This window comes from Linepithema humile, chromosome 4 (genome assembly GCF_040581485.1).
Source record: "Linepithema humile isolate Giens D197 chromosome 4, Lhum_UNIL_v1.0, whole genome shotgun sequence".
Taxonomy (NCBI): Eukaryota; Metazoa; Arthropoda; class Insecta; order Hymenoptera; family Formicidae; genus Linepithema; species Linepithema humile.
In genome coordinates, this window is record NC_090131.1 from 5,070,621 (window position 1) to 5,097,039 (window position 26,419).

Below are 26,419 nucleotides of genomic sequence, written 5' to 3' on the forward strand. Positions count from 1 at the left end.
TATTAAAAATTTGCAACGTTATATAAAATTTCAACATAAAAAAATATTCAGAGAATTATTTGCTGATTTCTGTTTTTTTATATTAAATTTTTGCTTTTTCTCTTCTACAAAAATTTTGATCTGTTATCCTATACGTTCTGTATATTTACTCTGCAAGAGATGACGTAAAGAACTCATATAAAAAAAATTTATAGCATGAATTCAATGCACTTATAGCTGTTGTAACTAAGAGGTGAATGCTAGCGGACATACGTTTATGCACACTTTACTTTTCTGCATTATGACATCTTGATCTATCTCGCAAGCACTTCGCACATATTACGCGACATTTTATATAGTACGTACCGTTGACTACGTGTCCTACAAAAGTTTTCCACGGAAGTTCACGTAATTCTCGCTCGCCTTTTTCTTCGCCGCTCTGCCCCATATCTTCTCGTTACCATATCCGCGCACTTTCCGCCTTCTATTCATCCCTTCCTATGAGTGCGCGCGCGCGCGCCCTTTCTTCCCTCTCTATCGCCTTCTCGCGAACGACGTCGTTAATCACTACCTATTTTAATACGATCCGGCGGCGCGTCACGCCTACGATCGAAGGCATTACTATTAATGCTTGATCACGGGCACCGGCTGAAATCATTTTTCTAAAGCGCCGAATGCATGATCAGTTATAAGGGTGCCTGTCCGCGCGCGATCGTTAGTCTAAATCGAGATTTACATTGATCGAGGATAGAAAGCCATTGTGTGTGCCTGATAGTAATTGATATGCCCAGCTTTTGCATGGTAATCAAGTCGCTATCGACGACTTGATAAGACAATGCGATTGCGCCACTTCGTTGCGGCGAAAATCAACAGTGCAAGATATTTTTCACCATTTTTAATTAATCCTCTTAAATTAGATTATTTATTTATCAAATAAAAAACTCTAGAATTTTGCATCAATAATTTTTGTATCCAGGATTTTGGAGGGAATTCACAAAAATGGACATGCAATCTGTTAAATGCATTAAACACAAAGAATACAACAGCGTCGAAACCGCTATAGTGAACAGCGAGCTTGAAAGGATTAAAAATACACAAAGTTATTGCTTCTTTTTTTTCGTTCCACTATTTTTAAGAGTACGAATTTATTTTTAATTATTATTATTCACGAGATATCGCGACATATCTCGTCGCGCGAGAGGAGTGTTCGTGCGCTAAATACTTGTAAATTATACGCCCATAAATTACAGTGCGAGATACGCAACGAATCGATAGACGTGACACGTAATCGCGCTCGGCCCATGCTGTCTTCGCGGGATTCCGGTGAAAGAGCGCACATAATTCGAGTAAACACGTAACGTTACTCGTTATTACCAGCGATCGTTTTTCTTCTTTTTTTTTTTTTCAAGGAGTGCCAAGGGCCGGGAGCCCGACCGGCTGTCGACAAACGTGCGGCTATTCCGGTTAAAAACGTTTCACGGTATGTGTATGTTGATTTATGCCGATGCCTCGAAGAGGCGGAAGAAGGGCGACGCGCAAATTGAACGAGCATTTAGCGACGCTCCGCCGAGCATGGCCGACTCGGCCGGGTCGTGTCAATATTTAAATTAATCCTCGGCTCGCGCGCTCGCCCGCGCGCGTCTCGACTCCTCCGCGAAATTATCGTCTCCCGCGTCTCTTTCTTCTTCCCGTTCCACCTGCGCGATCTCTCGTCGCTTCTTCTCCCTTTTTTTTTTTTATTATTTTTTTGCTCTTTGCCTCCGCGTTCCTGCGTTTTCCATCCGTCGCCGCCGAGAGATCGCCTTCCGCATTTCCCATTTTTCTCACGACATCGACTTTTCCGCGGATGCTGGATTCGCCATGGCGGGCGTGATTAACTTCGTCCCCCCGCGCGATCTCGTTTTCCGCGCGCGCGAGTAAAGAGAATTTCCGGGATCGATAACGTTACAGAAAACGTATAAATGCGTGACGAGAATCGCGGTTTCAATGTTTTCCGCTAAGAGAGCGCCGAGCTTAGGCGAACCGAGGGGAAAACTTTATCTTCTCGTATACTTCGTATCCGCGCACCATCGCGTTACCGCCGTCGCACATGCCGTCATGTCGACATCAACTTGTGAGTGCCATCTGCGAGAAATTATTTCCGCGATATCAGCGGATGTACGCTGACTTAATTTCGCGACTAAATTAATTCAGCATTTCGCGACTCTTGTAGATGAATTTTGTCATTTGCTAAAATTACTATTTTTCAAAAATTAAATAAAGCGCTTAATTAGAGATATATTTCGGTTAAAATTGTTTAAGGCTTTATCTCTATCTTTATCTTTTTCAAATAATACCTATATATTTTCGTAACAATTTGTTGCAATGAAATTGTAAATTCGAGCGTGTTTGCAGCGGTACCGACTTAATATATGGACCCAGCTAACTTTTCCCCGAGGAAGGATTTGTCAACAAAACTGGACCGAAAGGAAATGCGGTAGTTTTCGAAAGATGCGAAAGTTTCGCAATAAATTTTTGAAAGTACCGGATGCATGGCGCGCTAAGAAGCAATGCATTAAGTTCGACGTATTCGATTACAGAGCTTGGCGCGAGTGTTGAGGAAGTTTCCGCAGCGATTTTCACTTAATGAGTCAGGTTTGAAACTGGATTAAACACGAGTTAAGGAAGGATTATAAAGTTAGAATTAGGTTCGATCTACCTTATTACTGAAGATAACGCGACCTTTTGCATTTCGCGCGAAAAGAGACTGATGTTGCATCGCATAAATGTGCAAAGTTGTAATATTAAATAAATATAATCCGCGCAATTACAAGTTTAGCTGAATCACATAAATGTAAATGATATCTACATCAGCATCTGTTTGAACTGCGATTAAATTTAAGCACGTCTGATTATGCAAAGGACAAATTCTGCGACTTTCTGTATTCGCTTATTTTCATCGAATTTGCATTCGATTAATAATACATGCAGTTTCGCAGCCTACTTCGTAAACATAGTTCAGTAAACCGCAAAGTTTCATAAGGTAATATAAATCGGTTACGTCTAATACATGTTTTAACTGGATATCTCAGTCGCCGACGTTTTCATTGAAGTTGTTAAATAACTTTGGAACTCTTCTCTACGCAGCCGGCATTTTTATAATCCCGGTCAAACTATCCAACCGCGCTATTCCAACGGTGCAATCAAACACATCGAATTCGCCGTGGTCCCATAGCTGGATTCCATATAGATACGCGCGACTTCGCTCGCCTGTCAATCGAATTTCGGCCCGCTCTCGAATCGAATTACATCTCCGCTCGCGTCCGCAGTTTCGCCTCGCTCGCGCATTTATTTATCGCGCACGGCAGCAGCCTCTCTATCCGCGGAAGGTGAAAAATTATTTTCGACAGACACCCGCAACGAACGCTTCAATCGTGCAATCGACGTTGCGGAAATCACGGGAGTGGGATAACATTTTTAGCAATACTCGTCGCGCACTTTTATAAGGGAACATTTACAATCTTGAGCAACACGATTTCAGCAAAACTCTTACACTAAATGATACAGCAACGCGGAACAACTTTTGCAATTTTTTTTCTAGGTATAAAAAGTAAATCGTTGCATTTAAGAAGTATTTCTTCCAAAAAAATCGAAGAAATGATAAGTAGAACAAAATTAATTTAAAAAATGTATAAAATTAAATTCTTTTTCGTTAATTTTAACACGACACTTGCTTTTGTGTTTATTTTTTATCATGAAAAAGAAATCTTTAAGGATCATGGAAATTGTAAATACTGGTAGATTCACGTGTAATTGATACAAAGTCGAGACAATCTCACTTTAATGGCACGCGGTAGGAAAATTAATGAAGGCGGAAAATTTCAGTCGGCGAGAGCTCGATTTCAAACGCGGGTCGGCTTAAAAAATCACTCGGGCAGATCGGTCGCATCCTCCTAAGGGATAATTTCGGAAAATTGCTCGCGGAGCTTACACAAACTGTTTTAGCGTTTGGTGGCGTTCGGTGCAATGTTGTTCACCGCCTCTATTGATCGAAGCTCACAGAGGCATAGAGTTACAGGCCACTGGCGTCGACTCTCTCTATCTCTCCTTGTCTCTCCTCTTCGTCTCTCTCTTACTCTCATCATGTCTCTCGCCCTCAGCCACCATAGCTCACCCTTTCTCCGTCCCATTCTGCCGATCGTGTTCTCTTTCACTCTGTCTCTGTCTCTTTCCTTCACGATCTGTCTCTTTCGCGTATTTGGTCCTGAACTATCCGAATTCCATTTCCGTCCAATTACAATTCATCCCCGTTTCAAAGCTGCAGTCACGCCGCGTTCATTTCGCAAGCGCGCCGCCGCCAGAAGCAATCATTTCTTTTCTCACACTTCATCCCCCTCCTTTTAGCCCGGTCACACTTCGCCCATCATCTTCTTCTGGCCGGCCAGTGATGATGGATGCTCGCGTTTCAAGCAAGTTGCAATGTACAACCTTCATTGCAACATTGTTAAAGTGGCAAATGCGCTATACTATATTTATGGACGTTGAAGTTTCATCGATGATCATAGGAAAAACGTAACGTAACGTAAAAAATATCATATATAAGTGTAACATACAAATATAACATTACACATATATTCACCGACATATTGATATCAAACAGTCATGTTAAACATTTCGTAAATAATAATACTTAAAAGGAAATTCTGTTATCCCTCTAAAATTGTTCTACCGATTTAATTTAAATTAGGTGCAGTGCGTTTGCGCACAGACACAAGATTGTGCGCCAGTGTGATAAGATGAGAAGCATAACTAAAGTGAAGCGGACAGTGGAGTGAAGTTTAAGGAGTTTTGGATGCGAGGGCGAGTCCTCGCGAAGAAAGTTCGCCGGAGTGCGAGAGAGAGAGAGAGAGAGAGAGAGAGAGAGAGAAAGAGAGAGAGAAACTGTGAGAAATTAAGCAGATGCTCGCTCTTCAACACCATAAGAGACACTTCGCGACATGGATTTTTTCAACTTTAGTAACGACATAAGTAACTGGATCTTCACCCCCCATTGCACCTACGCTCTTTCAGCCAAAGTAAGAACGGAAAGTCCTTCGATACTTTCGAGAGGCGGTGCTTCGGGCGTATCCATCCAGAAGGAAGGCGTTCTGGAGCTACAAGACTCCATTACTCTCATTAGACCCCGTGAAAGTGCCTTTTTTATGCTCCGGTAGCTAATCTCCCGAGGATCGATAAGCTTTAAGACGGAACAGCTCAACGGCGTATAAATAAATAGCTATAAATAACGATTAATTTTAACGACGGCGCTTTTAATAATACGTTCATCGATATTCTCTCGATATAAAATGTTATACAAATAAATAAAGCGTAGTATAAAAGTGAAATCTTATTTTGTTATCATTCACATGTCGCGCGTTCGCAACATATCGACACTATTTCGATTAAAACCGATTCGTGATATGCATGCATATGTTAATTTGTACCGAAAAGACAGAAACAGAACGATAAATAAAATACCATACGCGCAATAACGAAATAAAATCTTGTTTCATTATATATAACTCATGCATCGTTTTCGGCGTCGTTTTTGTGTCGATTATAGCCTCTATCTATTTTATTCGACAACTTTGTTTCAGCGGGTTTTGTATTCTTCCGCCCGATATTTTCTTTTATATCTGATATTTGCAAACGAACAATGCTGTTGACGTTTCTTTGATCCCTGCAGTTTTTGACAGGCAGATGACAATTATCGCTCCCGGGTACACCAGGTATACCTTGATAATGATCGCTTGTGACGAACAACGGACTCTAAAACCGTTTTCGCCATGGAATTCGTTAAACAACTTCAATTTAAGCGTTGTTTTTACATTTTTTCAAAACTTATACACACACGGTTTTAAACAATCATTTGTGTTTTTTTCAAACAATGTTGTATAAAGCAACTATAATTAACAATTATACTCTTCCTCCAATTAATTTCTGCTAAAAACAAATATTAATTAGAATATTTAATTTGGAAAAAAGTGCGCAAAACCGGTAATAAAAGTGTGATCTTGAAAATTATTCTTAATGTGAATTTAAAATACCATGTAACGTTCAATTAATTATCGAAACGGCCGAGGAAAAAAATACAAAAACTTTTAATCAGTCGAATTAATCATGCCGTTCCGACCTTCGTTTTTCATAGGATACATAATGCTTCATCGCCTTTAACATCAACTTTCGTCCATGATGGCCGGTTAGAACTCCCCATTTTTTTCCTCGTTTGCAGACCAATTTATCGAGGACGTATCGTTTTGCCCAATCATCCAATTAAATGCCCACGCAGCCAATTCATTGCTCGCGTCTTTACTGGAAAAAGATGCGAGCGCGGACCATCGTCGATCGGCCGCCCACGTATCCGCACGCGTTGCACAGTCGTCGCCGGATACGCCGCCCGGATGATGATGCGCCGAGCAGATTATTGACGATGAAGTATCGCGCGGCACTGTCAACCCTCGCCATGAATTATCGGCGCGCTCCCTCGCCCCGCGCAGCGCGAATCGAGGTACAATCGCCGTTCTTGCCAGCGGCGCGTAAACGGATGTTCCGCGATATCCGCATAACGCGCTCCGTATTGCATACTGCTGCATCGCATCCGCGCGCGGTCACCCACACGCGCTTGAATAGCGAGCGATATATGCGATTTCTACGCCGAACGGCGTGTTGACGCGTCGCCTAACACGGCCCACGATTAGGAGATTCTGACCGACATTCATCCGTCCGGAATCGCAGGCTTTGATAATACCGGACACTACTGCCGATTGCCCTGTTGATGCGCACGTCGAAGGGTTTGATGACCGCGAGGACGAGGCGGCGACCCGCAATTGATGTCTTTTGAGATCTCGAGCGCGATAAACGGTCGCTATACAGATTGTTCGCTACCATCGTTAGCGAGACACGTGATTTGCCGACTTGGTAAATAAATATATGGGCACGCATAGTACAGTTGAAATATATGTTTACTATTCGATAGATTTACTCAATATGTTTCAATATTATAAAGCATATATAGAGGATATGTGTTTAATATTTTTAAATAACGTGCTGATGCAAGTTTGTAATATCGCTTAAAAATTTATAACTTATTATACTAAACTTACCTTTATCGATGACTGATGATCGATTCCGGTGGGCTTCGGCGCTATTCGAAAGACCTGCAACAAAAATGATAACAAATGTTTAGTAAAATTAATTGAGATAATGAAACTAATATAGAATTTTAATAAATCTAAGAAAATTATTTAATTAATATATTCCCAACAATTTACCAATCTCGGCTAACTGTAAAAAACTTTTGTGCATTAAAAATATAAAATTTATAATCTCCAAAAAAACAGAATATTTATTTTCACATGAAAAAATTTTGAACTTTTGTCAAGATATATATTTCTGAAGATGAATATAGAAAATAGTTTATGTCGTGGAAGTATTAATAATTACACATTTTAATATCTTCCACAGATTAACGTAAAACTTGAAGGTGTAAAAAGAGAAATAATATCGCATGCTGAGTTTTAAGATAGTAAAGCAAGTATCTTTCATTTTCACGTTCACCATTAGTGCTCTCGTGTTACTAGAACTTCTAAATATCTTTCTTAAGCAACCTGGCGATTATATGTGACAAATCGATACAGCTCCGTGCCCGGTCGCTGTCATGAGCACGATCCCCGAAAGCGAGAGACACTCGAATTGAATTCAAATGAAGCTTTTCACCGTGTGATAGTTCGTTTAAACATTCATGCAAATCGCCTGCGGTGCGCTGTCATGGAGTTTGTAATAAAACCATGTTGATTGAAGCTTTTCGCACGAGATGCGTTTCTTGAGTATTCCGACAAAAAACTTCAAGCTCTCGTTTCTTGTCGATTGTAATAGATTTAGCTTTCGATACAAAAAAAATTAAGAGGGATTTAATTGCGTATCGTTGTATTTTGAGCAAACAGGTTAAAGTCGCGCAAAGCACGGTGCATCATCCTCGAGCGAAAATTATCCGATATCTTTTTTTTTCACCTGTGGATGTTTCAAAAAATATAACTGGGTCGAAAGAGTGTCTCGCGCTCTTTGTTCTTCCCTAACACAATCCGTCTTTGTGTATCGAATATAAAAGCTGTGCTCTGAAAAGTCGTAGACAGTACGAATGTGACGCCTGACATTTACGGACAGCTCGAAAGTAGTGTGTTTTCGAGCGTCCTGACCTATTAATAACATTAGGTTGAATAATAATTTACACCAACGTATTGCACAAAAACATTTCATACATTTACTTATAGTTAAACTGACAGTCGAAGCTTCAGTCTCTTTTTTTGCGCATCTGCGCATCAATAACAATCAAGGGGTTAACTAGCCGCGTCGGGTCGCGTTCCGGGAGTACTTTTTGTCGGGTAATCTAGCGACCGCGTCGCCAACTTAGCTCGCTCATCCGCCCGTTGCGCCCGATCGAAGCGCATATAAAAGGACCGTGATGGAACGCGATCTCGAGCCAGTGTAGCACGACGTATGTCCGGTCTCGGGCCGACATCCTCCCGAGCGATCGATCTCGCGTAACGCATTACGTGCGTATAGGATCTCGGCGGGGCCGTTCCCTCTCGACGCGGCGCACGTGAGATCACCTCGTTCTCGGTTCGTTGGCAACAGCTATAAAAGATGTTGCAGTCGGAACAGGACGGCAGTGCGCAGTGCGAAAAGGACATGTCGGCGTCCAAGAGCAGCTCGTTGTCGCGCCTGAATCAGGAGGGCCGTCGCGGCTCCGCCGACTGGCAGGACCACGGCGACACCGACTCGGAGATCAGCGAGAACGACTTCCTCACCAAGGGCGCCTTCCTGCTCACCCCCAGCCACGAGCTGAGCATGGAGAAAGCCGCTACCATCTGCGAGAAAATGAACTTCCGGTGAGAGAACCATTTCGGCGGGACCGCGCCCGTCACGCGGGACAAGGATTTCTTCCCGGATTTCAAGTCGTTCGATGAGAGAGAAAAAGAGACGTTAAACTGGACTCGTACTCCGATAAACTATGATGAACGAGCTCGAAGGTGTCATCGATCCTCGGGTTCTTTTTTCTTCAGTTTCTTTATCCTGCATCTTGCACCCGTCGATTGTGTTCGACAAGTTTATATCATCATTATCGCAAAAAGATATACGCGCGTTCACATCATAAAACATACGTTTACGATATTAAATTCGATCGATTAATCAAAGGATAGTGAACACAGATGATTCGGCTACAAAAATTATTTTATCTCCTTTCAAAATAAAAAATTGTTCTTATAAACAATGATAAAGTCATATTCTTTACTTCTCTAGATGCAAAAAATGTTTTTAATTGGCTTAATGCTAAACCAAATTACTCGTAAATTACTTTACTACGTACTATTCTTAAAAAATATCATAATAAATGTTATTTTTCTATTAATTTTTCTAACATTTATTTTATCGAATTAAAATCTTGTTCTAACTGAGTTGCGGCAGTGGCATTGATTGTATCTTCTAGATTACTTCGACCTTCACTTAGTTTAATCCGCAAGAGATCCTAAAGTGCTTCACGCCCGAATCGGATCTAAAAGTAGTTAAGTCAGCTGGCGCATCGTGTGAAGTAGTAAAGGCAGTAACAGATCGGACAACAAATCCATTAAAACCAACTGCGTCTGACATTTGTGTGCGAACTTTTTTGCGCATCGACAACGAGATCGTGTGCTTGACAGTGGCAGGAATTCATTCGCGATTAACATCGAGAGCAACTACGGAGCGGACTAACTTTTGACCGCGGGATTATTCCGTTGTATAAAATATCAAAGATGATATTTTTCGCGCAGAGTTTCATTCTCGAATAGGCTTTCTCTTATTGACTCGTATCATAGCAAAAACGATTTTCTATTGTATGATTTAGAGGCGCATTTTCTTTGACGAAGACCGCCACCGGCATTCTCTTCAAGTTTAGCAACATCGACGACTTTCAAGCGGTGTATAAAAAGGGCTTCCATAAAGTAACGGGTGCCCGCTTTTACAAGAAGGTAAATACACCACACACTAAGGCAAATTTTCGCGACTTAAATTAACTCTGTATTCACGGGATTACCGAGACATCTCACTTCAACGAACAACGCTTGACAAAATAACTTTGAAGGCCGCAAATAATTATATTTCGCGTGTTATTGCTTTACGTCTAAGTGTGTTGCATTATATTGCATGATTACTCGAGCAACCTTTATAAAGCTAAAACACCTAACACTGCGAAATACCTTATAGTGCTTCTGCAACTAATCTCGGGATCTGCATGGATTTTACGCTCTTGTGGCACGAACACAAGTTGCAGATATACAACAAAGTACAAAGGGCGCTTTACTCACGCGAAAGATACAGAAATAGCTTGACAGTAATATGTGTAAGCAACTCATTTCCGCATTCATCTCGGATTTGATCATTGCGATACTGCGTTATGCGGCATTAACTCCATGGTGAATTACAAAAATCACGAAACGCGATTGTTTTTCGCTTTGTTTTTCAAAGAATATTCTTCTAGCATTTGTTTTTCTAAAATATAGCTCTTCTTCGTTGTATTTATTCTTTAAAAAATATGACACTTGAAAATTATACGTATGAAATTTCTCCCCCGGAATAAATTTGGTAAATGATGTGTATTCTAATCTCATAATATATAGGTCGCTATACCGTGTAGACCGGCGAAGATCTTCACCGTCTACGTTCTAGATGTGCCCGAGGAGCTGCCGGAGGATGATATTAGGCACGCTCTCTACAAATATCGATCTATCGTCGAAGTAACCAGGCTACCCCTGAACACGGGAACTGTTTGTGAGTCACGAAAATGCAAATGCTTCTTCTCCATATTTCTCATACCGCCGCACTTTTCCCGAGGAAAGCTTCGAGCCCCTATACACATCGCGTAACATGATAGACTACTTTCCTCTCTCTCTCTTTCTTTGCAGCTTAAAAAATCTTTTCACGTGTATGAATTTCTGTATAAAATATATAATCAAAGTAAATAAGTGTAACTTCTTGAAAGTAAATAAAATACAGTTTCAATAATAAATTTATTTTTGCCAACAATTTTTTATCAATCGTTTAACATAAAATATTTAGCGTCCCGTAAAATAATTATATCTCTTTGTATATTTGCAATTTATTGTTGCCGGACAATAAGCTTTAAAGTATGCCATTGTATTTGACATATATACGAAGCGATTCACGTATTTAAACGCGCTATTATTTTTCACGACGCGTCGAGCTACCTTTTTGCAACGCAGGCAATAAAATCGTGTGTTAAATAAATCAGTGAAGGCCATCAATGACAAGCTAAAGAGCGACGCGCAGAATCTGAACGAGCCCGCGACGATTTATACGGGACCACCCGTTATAAGGGTTACTCTGGCCAGCGTGGAGGAGACCTCGATGTTGCTGAGCCGTGGTTTGGATTTTTATGGGGCCACATATTTCCCCACCGAAACGCCCCATCCAGCCGCTCAACCCCTCGCCAAATACAAAAACAACAGGTGGGAAGTGAATTCGTTCGTGCATGCTCACCCGCGCGGCGCAACATGAGCGGCGTGATTCATTGAACGACAAATTCGCGACCGTGTTAAAAATTACGCACGGCACCGATATCATTCCCGATCGATGTTTATTACCCGGCATTAACTAGCATTGCGTCGGGACCGATAATTCTGCATAATGGCATTTAAATATCCGTTCTTTCCAAATTAAACGGGACTGCTATTATTAATTCATGCAATGCGAATAAAGTTGCGTTAAAAATAATCATACAGGAAACGATTTTCGCGCAAGATACGCGACTTGTTAAATGTAATCGGTATGGTCTGTTCATCTGAATCTGTTTTAACTCGTAATATAATTTTGAGATAAAAATCGTTAATGTTTCAAAATTTAAAGTACTTAAAAATAAAATCGTTGCCATTAGTCAAAAAATGATGACAGCGCCATTAAACGATTCATTCTTTCACTTCGCCGTAATATCTTTAATGGAACATTGCCAATAAAACACAAAAGCTTCGCGGGCATTAGGGGGAAACGGATCGCTCTCGGAAAAAAAAGATGAGAGGAGGAACCCCTTTCACGTGTTTCGCCATTGCAGATGGATCGAGCTGGCGTCGATCGGCGCAGGACAAAGAGTGAGGGACCTACTTCCGGTCTTTGACAACGCAGGCTTCAACAAATTGCCACCTCCGGCGAGCCGTGTAATAAAACCACAAAGAAACTGACACGTCCCCCGGCCGGCACCCCGAATTCTTCGACCGCCGCCGTCGCCGCCGCCGCCGCGATCGATAGCGGCGACGAATTGAGGGAGGACGCCACCGCGAGGACGACGCTACGACTCGACGACGACGCTAACGCAGACTACCTCGATCGAAATTCGAACAGTGGCATGAGGATCTGTTTCGAGTGATTTCAGCGCGATTCTAATCCTCCGTCAATCGCGGTGTTTGGAAGAAGGTCAGCAATCGTACATTTATGAGATAAAACATGAGACAAAATACAGAAAACTATTTTTCTTGAAACAAATAATCAAATAAAAATGTGGAATCTTAGGAGAAATCTAGTTCAAAAATGCATACGTTGTCTTTTTTAAAATAGAAACAAAGTGATTCAGTTATCTTGTTCATAGAAGATACAATAATTAATGTATATATAAATAATTATTCAGTATTACTAATTAAAATATTAATTTATTTGTAAGTAGATCGCAGAAAAATCCGAAAATTTTCACGGTGAGTCTGTTCAGGTGGATAAAAACACGTATTGAGCAGCTTCGCGTGTACTAATGTGTTATTCAAGCCAATTGATGTAAACAACATTCTTTCATTCAAGTGAAAGAAAAAATAATAATATTCTCTGACAACAACAAAGTCAAATGGTGCTTGAAAGTTTTGAACTGTCTTTAAGTCCAAAAATTTGGAAATTGTTAGTTTGAATATAGAACTTATAAAAATATTAGCTAAACGTAGGAATGTTGAGATATTAATTTAAATATGTTCAAAATTATATCTCTGAATTTTCGTTAATTAACAAATATTTATTTTATCTAGTTTTGGATCTTTCTTTAATGAGAATATCTAAAAAATATCGATTTCTAATTTTAGATGCTTTATGATTGTCTGCAAAATCATATTTTAGAAATATTTATTTTACTAATAATTTGCGAAAAATTAAAATAAAGTATCTTATAATAGAGAGAGTTGGCATTTTTCCAACATTTTTAAAATAAAGATCAAAGAGTGCATTGGATAAATATTTAAAAATAATAGCCGTTAATTAATAAAATAAATACTTGTCAATTAATATTTCGTTAATTATTGAAAATTTAAATATATTTCTGCATATATTTAAAGTATTTTTCAACTGCGTTTAATACACATTTATTAAACTTAATACATACTTTATGGATTGGATATCAAAAAAGCCATTATTTCGTTTAATATTTCCAAATTATATCAAATATTATTTGTAGCAGTGATTAAATTATTTGAAAAATAATTACTGCATACTTTGAAGCTTTTATATATTCATCTTTTTATTAAATATTTATTAACAAAAATTAGACAGTTTTCAAACAAGAATTTTTTAATAAATCCAAACTTTTATTAAAATATTTAATTAATAAGTATCAATTTCTTATGTAAATATTAGAGTTATTCACAAATATGTGAAAAATATTTAACAATTACAAGTAAAATAGTGTAAATATTTTATTGAATAGTCTAAGTATTTTGTAGCAATTTATTTTGCATCATATTATGCAAGAATAAGACATGCTATATGATCATTGCAGATATACAATTAATATTTTACCAGTAACAAATAATAAAGAAATGACAATGAATTGCTTTAAAATGCTTAGACTATTCAATAAAATATTTACATTATTTTATTTGTAATTATTAAATATTTTTCACATATTTAAGATTTGTGAATAATTCTAATATTTGTATAAGAAATTGATACTTATTAATTAAATATTTTAATAAGAGTTTATGTATTTGTTAAAGCACTCACCTTAAAGGTGCTGTGCCGAAACCTGATGCCCTCCCCCCCTCCCCCGGACCTCCTCCTGCTCTCAGTGGTCCATCGATGGTCTTCATAACACTCACTCGCGAAAATATAATTACGATAACGTGAACAATACTTATTAAAATATAACACACGGCCTTTGAATCTACTGAAAATAATACGGAACAATTTTGGCTGCCGTCTATCTTGCCCGAGTGTCGCCGTGCGAATAGTAGAAAAAGTTATAGCGTACGCGTATATAACAGTGCGCATACGCTGCGTACACCACATTCCAGATCACTACAAAAGTAAACAATCTCTGACGTCACGCACTAGTACCGAAATACTTCGACGCGCAATTTTGTGATTGTTTTCATCATCATTGTGTACGTCCGCTGTTTGCATGCTATAACTTTCGCCCCACCATTCATACGGCAGCAACCGACAGTAGCCAAAATCATTCCGTATTATCACCTTGTTGCCATTCGCACTACAGCGATCTGGCAGAGGAGAGAAGCAAAGAGAATCACTTTATGTTATTATTACGTTTGAAATCGCAATCGTGACAAATATTAAAACGCAGATATATTTTATTTTTTATATTCGAGAAATGCGAAAGCTTGATAATATTTTGGATTTAACAAAGTCGTAATATAAAATTGGCACATAAAATTAATCACGCAATTTCTCTTTGTCGCTTGCTTGCCTACTTCAAACGGATCATAGTGCAATCTCGTACTTTTTTTTCGAGTTTTTTCTTTGAATATGACAAAGATCGCGTCGGAAAAACAATAATTATTATATAAAATATCATGCAATCGTCGTATTTTTACGAGTGAGTGCCACAAAGGAGCAATCATCGATGGACGACTACAAAGAAGGAGGTCCAGAAGGCATTGAAAGCTTCAGCGCAGCAGTTTTAAAGTAATTTATCATTTATTTATTATTTGTAGTTCTTAGAAATTGCAAATGGTCAAACAATTCGTACAACTTGGGTTTCAAAATTAAACATTAAATAATTCAGACTTTTAGAACTAAAGGCATGTTTAAACACAAGAGTCGGATATACAAAATGTTCAAACTTTTTGTTTAAAATCTACAATCGAAGGACGATATCATTGGCGATATAATACATACAAATTGGCGCAAAAATACATACATATACATGTATGAACCATTTAAATATTTAATTATAATGAAGGAAAAAAATGCTCGTTGCAAAATCTTATGATTTTATATTTCTATTGATAAATTATTGGAAAATCTGATTTTTATTGATCCACATTTCTATACTTTTATAATTATCAAAATTGATCAATATAAATAATTTAATTTCAACATGAAAAAAATCAACATGAATAATTTAATTTTCTGCTTGCACTTTGAACGTGAATAATTTTTACATTTACGTTATTTTTCTCGAAAAAACGTTTGCATTATTTATAATAATATCATAAAACACACTTCTTCCAGACTATTTTATAACTGTCTTTTTCAAACATATATTGTTTAATAATGTTATATTTTATATGAATCCTCATTATATATTTAGTCAGCAGATAAAAATTAATTCTTTTTAGCTACAATTTCTGAAAAAAGAAATTACCTCTGAAGAAGTAATTTTTATTTTTCATGGTTATTATTTCTGTTTTTACAAAATCTAGTTAAAACATAAATCTAAAGATCGGGTATAAAATTAATGTATTTCTCAAATATATATGCGATCGATGGAGGGTCAATTGTAACGTATAAGAAGAAATTGCGTTATGCGCTCGCGACGACTTGAGCCATTTCTCGGCATGCATACGCGCCATAAGATATCCCGTGCCGGTTCGCAGGTTGACGTGACTTCTAATCCCGTCCCTCCCATACAAGTGAAGGTTCCTATTTTTCCGCCGGCGGAAAGGTCAGCGCCGTCGTATCAAACGCAATATATATATATGATATTACCGTTCCTATCAGTCGCCTGTTTTTGCGCCAGTCACGCGACTAACATTACCTTAAAACGCACTAGGTCGATTACATGCCAGAAATTAATCCGCCAGTGCACTGATAAAGAGAAATTCACGGAGTAGAGATGGCTAGGTAGCTCGATATACGGTAGTTCATGAAAGTATTCAAACGGAATGATTCGATTTATTATCGTGTATAAAGATTGTTGATCGAAACTCACTTTCGTGAGCAAACTACGAAGATATTATATCTTTGAAGTTGCTTGAACCGAAAATCCCGTCCGTCGTTAACGAAAAATGGTCAGATTTCGAAAGCAAAGATAAATAATGTTGTTATATTTTATAATAATTTTTGTCAATCGGAAAAAAGTAAAAAAATGTATTATATTTTAATTGCACTGGTAAATTTATAAATATATAAATTACTTATATATATATGTTAAAAGCTTTCGTTGTGTGAAGATAAGATTACATAAAAAGTACAAAATTGTGTAGAAATTATTTTAAGGAAAACTTTATTGCGGATTCTAAGTTTACTAATAAAAGCAAAATATGCTTAGATTTAATTAATCTAATTTGCTAATAATGTTTTAACGATGATTATTAATGTTACAATATTTAAATCCGAAAATTAGTATTTATGCGAAATAATATAACTGTTGTAAACAAAATATAATGTTTTGAATTTAATGGCTAACATAATTTTTCAGGTCTTTAGATGCTAAATATTTTAAAAATTATTAATGTGTTCGGCTGCATTAGATTATACGATACAAAATAAAAGTATGCTGTGAAATCGATTTGACTATTTCTATACTTTTATTATATCCAGCGGTATTATATGCAAATTTTTGCATTAAAACAACTTTGAACAAAATCTAGTAGATATAATCAACAAAATGGAACTGATGGAAATATACGTAGTGCGTCGCATTAAAGGAATAAAATATTCATAAATGAACCTTGATAGATTCTGACATCGTTGGAATTTATGTAAAGAAGCGTAAGTGATAAGAGACTAACAGGATTTGACGTGGGAAAAAAAGCGAGTGGACGGGAGAATGAATTGGGTGGGAAAATGGTTTTTCTCCTCTTCTGCATTCAAGTCCTTTTGCATTCGAATCGCGAGTAGTCACCGACACGCGCTCGCGTAAACGTCGTCGCGAGGTTTTTATTACAGAAACGGCAATTCAATAACGATGAAATTTACTTTGTGCATGCAACGTACACGCTCTTATTAGGATATATATTACGCCGTCCGTTACGTAACCCGCAATATTCCCTTATATAAACGTTCCGTTGCAATTACGTAATGCTCGTACGGATGGGACGTACTTGATGGCGGATCGTGATATATGTAGTCGGGCTTGCCATTCGCGTGAAAGCCGTAACGACGTTATTACTCCCTTATTAGAAGGATTACGATCCATATCATTGTGTCGTGCACTTATCACTTTGCGATGACGTGTACTTTAGAGATTCTTTAGACTTTGTCACGCGCGGACGCAAGTACAGGATGGGGTGAAGAAACGGGTGATTTTAAAAGTCGTTTTACTCCACCACTATTGGCTGCGTTCAGAAATCCTACTCCTAAGAGTGACAATAGACAAAGATCATAGACAATAATAGACAAAGAATGTCACCCGGAGCAGGATTTCTAAACTCAGCCAATAATGATGAAATAAAACAATTTTTTTAAAATCGCCTGTTTCTTCACCCCATCCTGTATTTAAAATTGCGATTAATCGCGATAAAATTTCGACCGTTGAAACTTTTTCTCTCAACTTAAATTCAATATACTTCAAAGAATTATGCGGAAAATTTTCTCCCAAATATCATTTCCCGCGAAATAATCCACGAAGAGGCGAGAAGAGTGAGAATCACCCTGTCTAAACGCCTCGCCGTTTTATTTTTCATTATTTTCACCGTTGCGGCGGCGGGAGTGACGTTGCTTTTAACAAGGCGAGACTTTATCAGGGAAAGAGCTCGTGGAAAGAGAGAAACTTGGCCGCGATGAGTGGTGGTCACAGGAGGGTATAAGTAATTCTCCGAGAATGCTATTACGTCCTGCTGCGCCTTCGCTCCGGGGACGAGGGCTATTTCAACGCGTAATATGAGAGAGGGTGGATATGGGAGGTGGTAAATGTCAGCTATGTATGAAAGAGAGTGCCGCCATAGAGCGAACGTGGCGCGGACGAAGCCGGGTTATCCGCCGCGGCAGGACGGAGACAGGGGGTTATCCACGGCCGTGGCAGGAAGCTCGGGGGACCGGCGATAAATTGTGTGTCTTCTGAAAAAATCTCAGGTAACTTAAAATATACGTTTTTTGTCCTAAACATATGAGGGAAAACGCCAACGCAGCAAGAGAATGAGACGCGTCGCGCGGACGGCATTATTCGCTGTTTGCCGATTATTCATTAAAAGTTAAAGGATTATTTTCAGCCGCGCGCCTACCGAAAACGCAATTTTCGAATGAATTGTAACGTTATATCTATATCTATAATTTACTTGTATAAATATAATTAAGAAATATTTATACGTTTAACATGATAATAGAAATTTATAACAATATAAAATTAATAACATATATAGTTTAATTAAACCGTGCGTTTTACAATTAATGCTTGAATAATAATACATATGAAATTATACGTGTTTATTTCGTCCGGAAAAGCAACACATCCGAAATAAATTTTATCCGAATTAATTGTAATTAAGATAAGTGTACACATAAATATCTGTTTTACTCATCGTTTAAATATAAATATTACAAGAAGGTGGCCGCGCAGCGCGGCAGAAGCATCTTGTTTTCTAAATGCATTGTGTGAAAAATACGCGCCGCGGCAACGGCCGTCAATTTACCGACTTCAATTTTGACGTAACACGACGGATTTTTAGAACGAGTTAAAGTGAGAAATCTAGTTTTGTTAATGGCAGTAACTTTATTTCGGAGGGCGAAGCCCGGACGGCCAAGCTCACCAACAAGTGCCATTATCACCGCCTCTCGACTGCGTAACCATGGACTAATTTCGCTTGAAGAGTCCGCCGGACAGTTAAGCGGTTTTTTTTCCCAGTCTCCACCTCCGCCAATTCCAATTTTACGCGCAAAGAAATTTCCGAAAGTTAAGCGCGACGCGTAATTGCTTTCCCCCTATGGCTACCGGCCGCACGGTCGCGCAATTGCCAAAACTTTCATCGGACGTTAATCATATTACAGAATGTTTGCTACGTCAGTTTAAAAAACGGATATTAAATTTCCAAAAATTACATTTTTTACATCGACCAACTGCGCCGCTAGTTGTTTAATCGTCATCTACTTCTCGGACAAGTCCGAGCAAAAAATGCCACTTGAAAAACAAAACGAAGGGATTATTGAGGCGGAAATGCGGTAACTCGGTCGAGTTGAAATCACTGTTAAGTTGGCCGTTCGCTGGAACGGAAAGCGTGTCGAATCGATTAAAAATGTATGCGGAACGTGTGCTAAGCAGCGAGTACTCGAGAGAAGGCCTCGGGGGATCGGCCCCAGTTCGAGAGAGGAGAAGAAGGGAAGGGAGGGAGAACAGAGAGAGAAAGAGACGGCCGTCCGACCTACGTCTATCAAGCGGACGAGGTGGGAACCAGGATCAATGGGGGATCGAAGGGGAGGCTTCGCTTGCTGCCAGGCAAGCTCGAATATTGCAAGCAACAAGAGCAAGCGGACGAGAGAAAGAGAGAAAGAGAAGGAGAGGAGAGAAGAGGGAAGGGAAACGCCTGGTAAGCACCTCTGAAGGACCATTTCCTTGAAGCTTGCGTTCCTAATCGCATCGAAGTCATCTATATTATTACGAGGCTGCGCAACCCCCTGAACGCGTTGTACGTGGATGCGAAGGTCTCAACCTACAGCCGACCTGCCCCCTTTCTCACTCCTTTCCTCCTCCCTGCCCCCGCCATATTCCACTGACTGTATATTTCTTCACCCTTATTGCCCGCAGCGAAACTCTCACTTCTCGCCCTACACCCTGCTCCGACCCTCGTCGGCCTGCGAATCTCTCGCCACGCACGTGCTCCTGCAGGAGCCTGCGGAAATTACCGGCTGCAGTTTTCGATATAGCCTGGATCGTCGATCGTCGAGTATACTAAAATGCGATTTGGAAAGTGAGCGCTTCAGCCTGTTTCGAATTGCCTCTCGTATTTTTTTTTCCTAAAATTTCTATGATATCAATTTTTCATGCCACACCAGTGTTCGATATGTCCGATAATATGATTAGAAAGAATTTGTTTTCGCTGGCATTTCCGCGTAAATGTATTTAGAAAATCTGGGAAAAAAAACGCGTTTATTCGTTAACACGGAGCGGGGATTATTTTCATGTTGAATAAATTAAAGTCCGGTATCCGCTGTACGTTCACAGTGAAAATAACGGGGATTAAAAGAGAGAAAGAACGTGCAGATTTTCCGCGTCAACGTTGAACAATAATCGATACGCTTGCTGTCTACGGGGTAGTCGCACCTGTGTTTTTATTACATTGTAGTTCGCGCCGAGTTTAATTAGAGGCTCCACGGGTGGTAACCAAGCAATCTATCTGTAATGTCCCGCGGCGTCAACTCTCGTTTTCTTCCTATCGGTCGACTAATTAAATAAATATAGGACACGCAATGCACGCGCGTGGTGTCCTCCGATCGATATCGGGTTTCGTGGCCTGACGTGCGCACACACTAAAACCGCTGTTAACACAAATCAAAAACTCGACGGGAAATGAGAGATGGAGTGCGAAGGGGAGGAAACGAGAAACGTGTTTAATTAGGAAAATGTTTGTTCTGTAATCAAGAAGAATGTAAGAAAGAAGCCGCTAAGTTTATTTTTTAACGCCCGTTAATGTAGCGCCTCTGCGTAAAAAGTCCTTCTTGTTATTTAAACAAATTTGTGAATTAACATTCCAAATTTGGTCCCTTTACGCAGCGTTATTATTCTCAAAACATGATTGCGATCTTTTATAAAATCAAGATATTAATTTTCTGCCATCCTTTCTTTCCTCCCTAAAAAATGAATTATTTAATAATAATATTTCAACTGCAACAGATTATATATAATAGCTGTACGCTTTGATATTAATATTAATAATTAAATAATATAATTTATTTTAATTCAAGCTATTAGGAAACCTAGAAATATTGTCAAACTTGTAAGTGCGGAAGCCAATTAATTTATCATTCTTAAATACCTTAATAGTATAAATCGTCGGTCGTTAAAGCCGATGAATTTTTAAACCCTCCCTTCCGTCTCATTGGCTTCTCGGCTCGCGGTAAACTGTTATTATACCCAGCTTTGGAGACGCGTCCCGCTAGGGTAAATAAGCGCAAAGAAGCTGGGGAAGACCTGGAAACTCGCGGGCGACCGAGGAAAAAGAGCGGGATTAGACGAAGGGTCGTACGTAAGACGAGCGGAAAAATAAGAACAAGGAAGAAACGAGGAAGGCAGAGAAAAGGCGGGGAGAAAAGGAAGGAGGTCAGAGAGAGCGTCGTCGGGATGAATATTAAAATGTAAAGTTCTCAGCAAATTAATCGCGTTAACGTCAGGGCATTTTCTCGCGCTCGTTCTCTATCTCTCCTCCTCCACACGTCTCTTCTTCCCGCTTTCTTTCCCGCTGACCATTCTATTTTGCTCCCTTTCTCTCTTTCTCATCTTGCGCCAACTCTGTGCTTCGTTGCTCCTGAATATTCATTAATCTCGCTTTCCTCCGTCGTCCGTCGGAAATGCGCGTCTCGGGCAAAATATAAAAAAGAAAGTAAATCTCCTTCGCACGCCGGTCGGCACCTACGACGTCTGCGAGCGCCGCGATGCTGTCGGCGCTGCCCGCGTGCATGATTGCCATAACGAAATTCCCGACGCGTTCCGCGTTGATATCGCCACGAGTATGAATGCTGGATTTACGGTGGATACGTGTGCGCCGGTCGCCGCCGTGGCGAAATCGTGTTCGGAGTCACCGCGCGGAATTTACATGCTCATTAAAGAAATGAAGTTCGCGGTTTACGGCCCGGTTTACGCGAGACGTTGAGACGTCACGTTTGCGGACTAACCACGGACTTTAAAATTACCGGCAATGTGACAAAAAGCTAAATGAGATGCGCGTTTATCCATATAGTTGCGAGTGACAATACAATTAAACGAGAGGCACAGCAGAAGCAGAAAACATTAGTGTTAAAATCAGAGGAACCTTTCTATATATAACTTGAACATTTTGTTTCAAATTGGATTAGAAATCTAAAATCTTAACTATTCCACTTTCCACGCGTGAAAATTGTAGAAATATTTCGAATAATTTAGATACTTTTTCGTATCAACTTAGATTAGACGTGCTAAATGTTAACTTGCCCGTCTTTCCATGTCCTAAAATTGAAGAAATCTTTCCATACATAATTAGAATTCCTTTTTTGTTTCAAATTGGATTAGAAATGCTAAATATAAACTTTCGTATTTGTAGTGAAGGATCTGTAATTTCCATCTGTAATTTTCCATTTATAAAATTCTATTTATGTTATATCACATAATATATAGAAAACGTTTTCTATATTTCTAAATAAAGACAGTATTAAATATTATTAAAATCAGAATTTGCACTGAAACGGTGTGCTTTTTCGTGCGCGGAATAACTCGCCGGGATCAGGAGTTCGGTCGGTTGGGGGCACGTCAAAAAAAAAAAAAAAAAACTCGCGGTTGTAACGAAAGATTGATTTATTCTATTTAATGAGTGATGACAAAATGGATATATGTACAGTATGATTACGTGTGTGTGTGAATCAATGGTGTTTGAACGTGTATATAATGAGTCGTATAAATGTAGTGTGAAAATGACAAAATGAACTTGATTTACAAATGTGATGTACGATTGATGAAAATGCGCAGACGAGATGTATACACGTTATGTACGGATGACGAAGTGAATGCGCGTATGCTGGTGAGTCCGTTCGTAAACGCGACGTGAGTCCGTTCGTAGTACGACCGCAGTTGGTGGCGCGCGCAGCGCTTGATCGCACAGGTACGCGAGTTCGAATTGTCTTTGACGCGCTTTTGCCTGCTGGATGAACGAGCGGGTACGAAGTCTTTATACGAGAACGCTCGTATAAATGTTTGGCAGAATAAATATTCTCGGAGAGTGTTTATGCGAGGAGCCGAGCACGCTGAGCGGAATACGAGCACGCTCGTATCTTATGGAAGTCGGTAGTCGGGAGCCAAGTACGCTCGACGGAATACGAGAACACTCGTATATGCGGAGATCGGTGACTAGGAGCCGAGTACGCTCGGCGGATTATGAGAACACTCGTACATACGGAGATCGGTGACTAGGAGCCGAGTACGCTTGGTGGAGCACGAGAACGCTCGTGCGCTGGAGAATCGAATACCGAGAACGCTCGGCAGGTTCACGAGAACGCTCGTGCTTTGGAAAATTGCTGGCATAGATGCCGAGAACGCTCAGCGGACTACGATCGTAGATCTACGAGTACACTCGTAGATAGGATCGAATGTTCGCTGTCTAGCAGCAAACTGGATCTGAGAAGGTGTACAGCCGAACCTCTTTTATACCCGGCTGACAGCCGACTGAAGTTTGGATCGGCAAGCATCGGTGGTATTGCCGGCGGCCTCCACCTGGCGGAATTCGGAACGGTCGGTTGTGGGGGACCGTCCGGCGAGTGTTCGCCGATATTTATAAAAACGTTTATCGGCACTCGATGCGCCCTTGTGGGCTACGGACGATGTTCGGTCCGTAGCCGTAGTAACGATGCAGGCTGCACAATTGTGTTACAGCACAATTACATACATTTTATAGTGTGTACGTGTATAACGATCGTTCAAATATTTTCTATAACACAAAATAATAAATAAGTTTGCAGATCATTCAAAACGAGCTTTGATTGAAAGAAAATATTTTCGAAACGCTTGTTATTGTAATTTGTTTATAGCGGATAAAATATTGTTCACGAGTCTCTCAGAAATTACACAGACTATTACTATCTTGTACACCCAGTATACACAAGTAAGGGCGCCCTGATGCCGCAAGTCCGCTATGAGCATCTCCCCATCGCGGTCCCTTCGTCGCGGCCGATTTACCGCAAATGGTTGGCCACCATCCATTCCGGCCTCTTCAACCGCCAACTGTTCCAACGAGACATAATATTATCGCTGTGTTAAGTGCATCTACAGAAGTGTTTGCCCGCGCGGCCTTCCACCTTTGGTCCTATACGCGCGTGTATGTACGTGTGTTAACATAAGGAACATGCGCGTAATGTGGCAAGCTTTCCACATATACGAAACAAACTTTGTCGCATCCCTTATAATTATTCCAAATCCTCGGAAACGATCACGATATGAATTTTACGAGACAGATAAACACAAGCTGAGAAGTCGAAAAGTATTAAGTTCCGCGCGACAATTTATAGAAATTATATCCCTGAAATTCTACTTTCAAACATAATTTTGCCAAAGATTGAAATTATATTAATTTATTAAACATCATTATTGACATATATATTATATTATTAAATTATTTATTCGTTTAGAAGTCAACTTTAGATTTATTGGAAAGTCTATAAGTATAGTCTGTAGTGAAATGTGTAACTTTTGTAATATTTTATGCATGTGTTTCTGACTTCAGAGTCTACGATAATCAACTAGCTCGAAGAACGGCAGCGTGTTACATTTATGAAATTGGGATTGAAATTTATTCGGCGCGAGATAAAGAGAAGTTCATTATGAACGTGGGCTTTGTTACTGTCCTCCCCAATTGTGGCAGCCTTTGTCGTCAAGTTTGTTAAAAGCCTGATCGCACGCGCGTGCCGTTGACGCGACGACAATGCCGATCGCGAATAGAGAAACTAATTCGATACACGTTACTTATCGTAATTTATGTCGACCGATCAAAAATTCAAGAGGTCGTCTACAATCAAAGCCGCGACAGAGATATATCGTGTTTATTTAATTACACGACAGTGACATCTTCTGGAATAAAACCCTGCGGAGATAATTGAGGATTATCGAGAAGCAGGTTATTGTTAAATCGATTAACATTTAATTTTAATATCTAGCTTTGCCCTCTTTTTTTTAATTTTTGTTACTATGCGCATTCCATTATGAGTATATTTATAACTCTTTACATTGTCACATAGGCTAATTAATATTTCGATTGTTCATTATACTCCCGTTTTACTAATTATATCTTATATTTTGCTCTTACATTTTCTACAATGTTCGCCCATGTTCGTGGCATTAATATAATATTAATTTTTTGCTAATAATTAAATCAAACGGCATTTCAAAAAGTTCGCCGGCCAAAGAGAGATAATACGGGAACATGAGTATCCAATTGACGTTACTTCATTCCCATTATAATGGCTCACGCTACAGAGAAATAGCATTAAAAGCGCTGTCCAAAGCATGCCGGAGCAGCGTTCCGCATCGAACACAAGTATAGCCGGCAGGCGCGGCAAAAAAGTGATTATGTACGCGCGTATACCGCTGTCGCATCCCCTTCGGAATTCATCCTATATACGTATGTACTTCCGAAGGAGCATCGACACGTATGCAAATCGCGCGCTACCGTTTAAATCGCATCGTGGTATTTCCTTTTCGACAGAAAAAGAGAGAAGGAGAAAGAGAAAAAAAAGGCGAAGAAGGATGGACGTGACAGGGAGGAAACGAGATAGGCAAAGGGTAGCAAATGAGGGGATTCCGCGGGTAACTCGATACACCATCGTCGTCATATTTTTACAGGCGCTGAAACGAAACACTTAAAACGCCGCGGCGGCGGCGGCGGCGCTATATACGCGTTATTACATTTACGCGATAGATCACGCTAATTGCGGTATACAGCGAGAGAACGGCGGTGGCTCGTAACTTACGCAGTCCGGTTACCAGAGCTTACGCGAGCCTGGATCGCGCCGGCCGGCTCGGCGCCGCGCCGCGCCGGATAACGCGTCGCGCTAATCTGCGAAAATTACGCGGAATTTATTTTTCTTCGAAAACGCGCCTCCCGTCTCTCCCGTTCGTGATTCATAAATAATGACCGTGCTATTAGCCTGGCGAATTGCGCGATGGAATTTCATTTGCAACTGTCGCCCGCGTTCCCGAAAAAGGCCGCCGCCCCGATGACCTCTTCCTGCTATTTCGTCCGCGCAGAAATTTTGGCCGTCCGATCGACGTTCGCAAGCTTTCGCGAAGGAGGAAATTTGGCACCGATATGGATAATAAAATGGCGCGTGTATAATGCAGGATAGACGGGCAGAATGGCTCGCGTTAGCATTGTTGAAGCTTGCGAAAGGGGGGAAAGCAATACCGCGAGTTTATACTTCTAGGAAACGCTTGAATATTTGAGACTTGCATTTCAGTAACGTTGTAAACGGCAAAACATGGAAGCAAATGGAATAAATTATTGCGTTAAATGAGTTGCAGGCATTGTATAGCAGTGTTGTATAATCAAGACTC

At 39.9% G+C, this 26,419-nt stretch overlaps 2 protein-coding genes and 1 long non-coding RNA gene across 17 annotated transcripts in view; 2 read left to right on the plus strand and 1 right to left on the minus strand.

Annotated features, from left to right (window-relative positions):
- LOC105671945 (uncharacterized) overlaps positions 1-26,419 on the minus strand; it is a 150,407-nt gene that overhangs the window by 89,692 nt on the left and 34,296 nt on the right. For 11 of the 15 annotated variants that reach the window (XR_001100726.2, XR_010889834.1, XR_010889840.1 and 8 more), the window contains one exon: positions 7,101-7,154. Coding sequence is in view for 2 of the 15 variants with exons in the window: in XM_067353599.1 (XP_067209700.1) it covers positions 7,101-7,154; positions 14,020-14,304 (339 nt within the window). In the remaining 13 variants the exon portion in view is untranslated. Of the gene's footprint in view, positions 1-7,100; positions 7,155-14,019; positions 15,289-26,419 lie in introns of those variants that run through there. The other 4 variants (XR_001100727.2, XR_010889833.1, XM_067353599.1 and 1 more) reach the window with 1 other exon arrangement.
- On the plus strand, positions 8,469-12,565 carry LOC105671944 (uncharacterized). The gene is made up of 5 exons (XM_012366514.2): positions 8,469-8,885; positions 9,881-10,004; positions 10,653-10,803; positions 11,285-11,501; positions 12,101-12,565. Exons 1-5 carry the CDS (start codon positions 8,641-8,643, stop codon positions 12,225-12,227), a joined length of 864 nt encoding a protein of 287 aa, XP_012221937.1. The 5' UTR covers positions 8,469-8,640; the 3' UTR covers positions 12,228-12,565.
- The window catches only part of LOC136999464 (uncharacterized), a 39,060-nt gene continuing 27,479 nt past the window's right edge, over positions 14,839-26,419 (plus strand). The window contains exon 1 of the long non-coding RNA XR_010889847.1: positions 14,839-14,937. This is a non-coding gene — a long non-coding RNA (uncharacterized lncRNA). The remainder of the gene's footprint in view (positions 14,938-26,419) is intronic.